The sequence below is a fragment of the Etheostoma spectabile genome, chromosome 3 (assembly GCF_008692095.1).
Source record: "Etheostoma spectabile isolate EspeVRDwgs_2016 chromosome 3, UIUC_Espe_1.0, whole genome shotgun sequence".
Taxonomy (NCBI): Eukaryota; Metazoa; Chordata; class Actinopteri; order Perciformes; family Percidae; genus Etheostoma; species Etheostoma spectabile.
The window spans coordinates 6,399,280-6,405,770 of record NC_045735.1 but is presented as its reverse complement, the minus strand read 5'-3'; the positions used below and the strand labels follow the sequence as shown (position 1 = coordinate 6,405,770).

Sequence of the window (6,491 nt, the reverse complement as noted above, 5' to 3'; positions counted from 1 at the left end):
CCCCTACTGGAATTTTCCCATTTGTTGGAGTTTGTGTACAGCTTACAAAAAGCAAGTGTGCCCTTGTCTTCTTAGCTACGCATCGTCTTAACACTGGTGTGACACGTTGGGCTAGGATGGCTGCAGGTCAAATAAACATTTGCATACAGCCTGGCTAACCGCACCCTATCCACCAAAGCCTGCAACATGTCAAAAATGTTATGCGCTTGGTGGTGGCTGCATGCTGCATGTTCTTTAGACTACTTTCACTGCGTTATATCACTACTAAGTTTTGTTTTGAGAGAAATACATTTATTTGAGTGATGATGCCACTAAATGAAAAGACGTTAAAGTATTGGTGTGCCTTCGAGTATCTGGGTGCAACACTGTATTCAACAGCAGTCGAAAAACATGCCAACATTCATTTAGTTAGGATTACACTGTCAGCCAACAGAACAAAGTGTATATTGTAACAGTGACTGACACGTCATTTAAAATGAGACTTAGTTCACTGAATCATCAAACCTATAGATACTCAGAGCAGCCAGGACATGTACTCTCTAAAAGAGAGCGGGCCATTCTCTTCCTAATGGAGCAAATATAATTTTCTTTAAACATCACAACTAGCAATTAGAAAAAGGCCCGTCACAACATGCATACAGGAGTCTTGAGGAATGTATACAAAAATCCCAAGATAAAGAAGTAATAATAGTCAGATTTGTGATGAAAACAAATGTCCTGATTGGCTGAAGCGATTGATATGCGCTCTGTGTATTGTTTTCCCAAAGGGTTAGGAGTTTGGTTTCAGGGAGTGGTTGGCTTTGCCAGGGGGAAGCTAGCCAGCACAAATAACAAGAACAGCAACAACATGGTGTCTGTCAAAGAAGAAACCATGACTCTGCAGGCTGAACTCTCTGGGACAGCAGGGAGGAGGAACTGTTAGCTTATGGTAAATATTTGAATTTGAACCAAAATGAGTGGAACATGTATGTAGCTATCAGTGTTAACTGGCGAGTAAGTTTAGGCAACATTGTCTGTAAAGTATTCAAAATGTATACTGGATGCAAGTAGGGATGCCCTCTGAAACTCCGGTTCTGAAATGGAACCTGTTCTAATTTTTTTATTTTTTTTTTTACAGTAAGTTCTTTTCTCTTTACTTGAAGAAACCAGCGAGTGACATTAATGGAGTGGTAATATGGTTTTGTTCTAATGTATGGTCACGAGTGCAGCCTCTCCTCTCTCTGTCTCTTCTGTCTGTCGGAGAACCGGCAGTATGAAGCCTCACTGTGTGACCTAATTTGTCATGTAAAATTGAGCAAAATTGTGTGGACTTTCTGGCTGAGGCGGCAACCCCCAATCCCAAACCAGCCCCTCCTTCCTCTACCAGCGGTACCTACCAAGTAGTAGTAAGAGGGATGATGAATGAGTGATAGTGACTTCATTTCTATGTACTACACTCTTTCTAAACTTCACTCAGTGTTTTGATGTCAAGCATATTATTTAGATTTGTTTATCTCCTCAATATCTGCTAGGTGCCTGTCCTCTGAACACAAAATAAAAAAATAAAAAGTAGTCTCTTTGGACTAACCCAGGCTCCACAAACACCAGCAAAATCTAACTGTGCCAACCTGCACCACAAAACACAACAGTCTTCCAGCGTTAAAGCCAAAAAACAACAAGAAGGATTTGGGGGTGGAGGTTGGGGGGGTTAGTGCGCGGAAGCACAGAAGGGAGGAAGAGGGGACGGGATGAGGTGGAGGAGGGAGGGGCAAGCTAGCCTAGTTTTCCTTGAAAATACTTTGAACGTCAACAAGAAGTAACGTCACCCAACATTGCTTAGAGAACCTTTAATGCCTCTGTCCGGGTCAGATTTTTCCCGAAAAGTCAGAAAATGATTTAGGGCAGGTAGACGGCGCTACAGAGGGCACATTCTGATGGGTCACAGATTACGGCTGAACCCGGAAAGCCTCTGTTAGTGTAACCAGCCAAGTAAAAGGCACCAGGAAATTTCTTTATATAGGCTTAATTGTATTTTTGTTTTATTTTAGATGTTACCTGTTGTAGTTACAGCTGATACTGGGGCAGGGCCATCACAGAAAAGAAGGAAATTAAACAAAGAGCAAAAAGCTAAAAAGGGAATGTGAAAACAAAGGGCAAAATCCAACTCACACTCGGTTGGGCTTTCAAGAGATGGAGACAATTACGGGATTGTAAATGATTCCAAAATGTCCCCCAATTGGCCCCCAGGTATGTAATATTTCTACTTCATTCATAAAATACCTTTAGATTGCAAGATATGGTTGGACGTCAGTAGCCGACATTAAATAACCTCCGGCTTCCATTTAGCGCAGAAGTTTGACTCCTTTTAGTCCGGGTTTGGGTTGTCCTATTTTCTTTTCCCTTGTCCCCCTGTACTTGTGTAAAGCGTCCTTGGGTTTCAGGAAATGTACTACATAAATCTAAGTTATTACAATTGCTACAACAATCTCTTCATGCGTTGGCTCGTGACACAGTGACAGTAAAACACGGTTTAGCTCATGTTACATCCAAAGTATGCTAAGTTACCATATGCAACCCTGCAAATGCAATCTGTATCTGTCATTCTGTATTCTCTTATTGTAAATGAATGATTATCTGTCTGAGCAAAACATTCATTGCCATTATATGATCACCATGACACACTAACTCCTAGACATTTACAACAGCAAGTGTGGTAAAAACACTATCGCTTTTGTCCAAAGAGGATGCCCTAAAATCAACACAAACAGAAAGTTACATATTTCCACTTTAAAGGAAACTGTAAGAGTATCAATAGCAGAGTACTGGTCACAGTAGTAGTATTGCCATGGCAGTCTGGCAGTGATACATGCTGTTGAATACCCACTTGAGGCAGTGCAGGGGGCCTGGCGGAGACACGCGGGCCACACTGGCCGCGTTGACAGTACTCAGCTGAACTTCAGACACATAGAGGGTGATGGAGGATGACTGCAAACGGGTCTTCACTACTTCCAGTGGACAAGTCAATATGGCTCCTACCGTGCCCCCACATCTGGCAGAAAGACATGGAAAAGGTGAAGGTGACATAACAAAAAAGTCTCAAGTGACAGAACAAGACTGCATTATCAACATAGTCAACAGTCAGGATGGGTGTGAAAAGTGTATATGTTCTTGCACAAATAAATTAGCCAAGGATGTGGTTGGTGGAATTCTAAAGATCCCTGGCATGTGGAAGAGAAATGACAATGTGTGGAAACAGAGATCCATACAGGAATGCTTTGTGTTTCTTGGATAACAACACGCTTCTGTCCATTCTGTCCACACACAAAAAGAATACAGATGTATGTGATTTAATTTAAAAATGAAGCAAATAGAAAACACATAATTGAAAATATGTTTTGAGAATAGGGCCTACAATTACAACCTTTGGGGTTATAGAAAACTAAATGTTTGTAGAGATGTTATGTTTCTCATTTTGCTGTCCAATTTGTCAAAATACACACACATTGACAACTATTCATTGTAAAACAAACCACTGAAAGTTTTCATTTCAACAAATTCACAAAACTGTAAGCAGAGATCTGAAGGTAAGCAAAAACTTAACACCTTATACAAGGAATGTGCTAGATCAGGTGCAACTTACGACCAGCTCAGGTATTTCAGGTCTATTCCGCTCAGGTAACAAATGTAAAGAAGACTGATAAGAGAAAACAAAAAAACCATATCTATGTGGACAACATAAATAAACAACGTGAGAGGACTGTAGTGGGCAGGGCCAAACTAAAGGATATCGAAAGCAAGAGCGCCAGCAGTTATCTTTAGTTAGGGTTAATTTTCAATCAGCAACAAAGCAGAAATACGAAGTCCTTTTTTAATGTAGTTTTTGGCAGAGGTAGGCTGATCACACAGCTTTACACGCATCTAAAAAAAAAGACTACCCTTAAAAGAGTTTATATGTTTAGGCTATTAAACTACGATTGATCCTACTTTAAATTTACTATAATTCTTAATCCAAATGCATTCTAGTAGTTAGCCCTCTATTTGTGTAGCCACACAATAGAATAAGAAACACTCAAAGAACAGCGTTGGAGTCACTGCTGCTGCTGTTACCGATTGTAAGTGAAGTGCCCTCAAAAGGAATTAATCATTTTAACTTTAAGTCTCAACTCATTACCTTGATAGTCTACTTTATGGGCCTGTTAAACAGGGATGTCGTTTCACCCTATGTTCTGAGGCTGTACGCACAGCGAGATGTGCATTCGCACCCGTTCTATAACGGTTTCAGACGGTGATTAATTCAATATAATTAATTTGACCAAAATGCATCCCTTTATTCCGAGTGACCTTTAGTGGCTCCTTGCCTACGTCTGTTTTGATGCACTAACCGTTATGGTCGTTATAGTTTTAACATCAACGGCTTCTTGAAATGAAGACTGTACACAGACGTAGCTAATGTTAAGTCTTATCTTTCGTGTGAAATGTCATACCTGGTACGAAGACTCACAACAGAACACGCTTGCACAAACCAGCCATTTCATTAATTCATTTGAATGTCATTGTAACTTTTGACATTGAGCGCAACTCCTACGAGTGCACATGCATGGGCAAGATTGGTTGGCTAACATCAGACACAGCGATGCATACAAGAATCTTCAGGTTAACATTGTGCACTTTATTCAGCACCAATACAAACATCCCATGATGTGAAGCTATGGCTACTGGTTAGCAACGAAAGGTAGCCCTGAGCGGGGAGCTAGCTAGCTCAGTTCTATTAGCTAACTATGTTACATGAGAATGCACTCACCCTCCAGCAAACAGATGAACCAAGGTATCTCTTTGACTCATTATGTATCATATTCGGGAACCGTCCACGGGGCACCACGCGGGGACAATGGGAGCGAACGTGAAGACACAGGAGAATAACGACCCCAACCTAGCAAACAAATTAAACTCAGTACGCCTGTGTTGTGGTGGAGGTCAGTTGCGTGTGGTAAAAAAAAAACGAGAATACGTAGCTAACGTAACAGCTAACTTAGCTAGCTTGCCTTAGCTGCCAAAGCTAACGGCTTTCCGATGTTAGAGGCCGATATCAGAGCGACAGGTTTGCGTCTCTTCCTTTTGAAACGGGGTAATGCTTCACCATAGTGTGGGCATCTGATGCTCGTGAGTCAATTTCAATTTTGCAGAAATTACGACTGTGGACACGACTCGGCCTCAGTCACGTAGCAATGCCTCTCTCTGAAAGTGCTGCAGGTCAGGTCGCAATGTTTATCGTCGAATGGGATGCCGCAAAACAGAGGCGGTGATTGGCTAAGGTGTCGCATAAACCCGCCCCGCCACTACTCTTTCACGTGACATTGCTTTTATTTTGAAGGGCAGAAAGCTCATCACACAGGATCATAGACTGTACAATCAATGCTCAGGATGCGGCGGAACTCTTTAGCTGATGTAACCACTTTGCTTAGCTACATCTATCAATTACACTTGAAAAGTGAACAATACTAATCACAAAGTAGGCCTACACTACTGTCTACTCAACACATATGGCTATACTCGATAGTCTTGTTCTATAAACTGTTTGCAGAAAGTAATGTTACACGCCTTTTACTTGGAGTAGCCTACCTTACCGTTTCCATATTTCGCTGCATGACCGCCCACACCCATGGCTAATATAATCATTGAGATCATACCGAAGACGTGCAAAGGTTGACACACTGTCGAGCAAACAGGGACTTCAACGACGTGCAAAGGTTGAAACCGTCTATGAGATAAGTGCATTCCACGCGAAGATTGAATATTCAAAAACTCAAACGCCCGAACAGGGACTTGAACCCTGGACCCTCAGATTAAAAGTCTGATGCTCTACCGACTGAGCTATCCGGGCTCACGAAAAATAATGCCATACAATGTCTCACTTAATTTCTACAGGTCTGTTACCATGCTCATTTATATCATAGTATTGATTGACCAAAACTTGGAAACGAATTTCTTTAATAAGCCCAAACGGTATAGGTCACTGATCATCTTCTGTATACCACTTACTGAATTCTGACAGGGGAATCCATAATGAAGTTGAGTACAATTTACCAATCTGCATTCCTCTTATGTAAACTGATTTCTGCTTCATCCCTTGCAGATACATGTATGCCACGTGGCTATTTACAAAACAATCGTCAATATGAGTTAAATGTTATAACTTGTACAAATATCTAAGCACTAGGCTGTCCCATGCAACTATGTTATGTAACACAACTGGACTTGGATGAAATCTTTTTTTTTCAAAAGAACGGGCAGAATTGTTGCAGCCTGTAAACAGTCTCTAAATTTTATGTTTATCATGCTTGATATGGTGGATTTAGACACTGGGAAAAATATATGTTGCTTGGTACCCACAGAGACATTTGCCCTAAATCCATTTTGGTAAATGTGGGCCAAATATTTTATACAGAGGTTCTTTGTGCATTTACTATGGGCAACTTTATGTGATGTGTGTGATGTGTGTGTGTGTGTGTGTG

At 41.1% G+C, this 6,491-nt stretch overlaps 1 protein-coding gene and 1 non-coding gene across 2 annotated transcripts in view; both read right to left on the bottom strand.

The window, feature by feature from the left end:
- The window catches only part of LOC116675403 (solute carrier family 25 member 36-A), a 16,136-nt gene extending 10,877 nt beyond the window's left edge, over positions 1-5,259 (bottom strand). Inside the window, exons 1-2 of the mRNA XM_032507245.1 lie at positions 4,781-5,259; positions 2,864-3,028 (exon numbers count right to left, since the gene is read on the bottom strand). Coding sequence (XP_032363136.1) covers positions 2,864-3,028; positions 4,781-4,821 — 206 coding nt within the window. The 5' untranslated portion in view covers positions 4,822-5,259. The remainder of the gene's footprint in view (positions 1-2,863; positions 3,029-4,780) is intronic.
- Positions 5,260-5,787: 528 nt separating this feature from the next.
- trnak-uuu (transfer RNA lysine (anticodon UUU)) lies at positions 5,788-5,860 on the bottom strand. The gene has a single exon. It is a non-coding gene; the product is annotated as a tRNA-Lys (tRNA).
- Between the last annotated feature and the right edge of the window lie 631 nt (positions 5,861-6,491).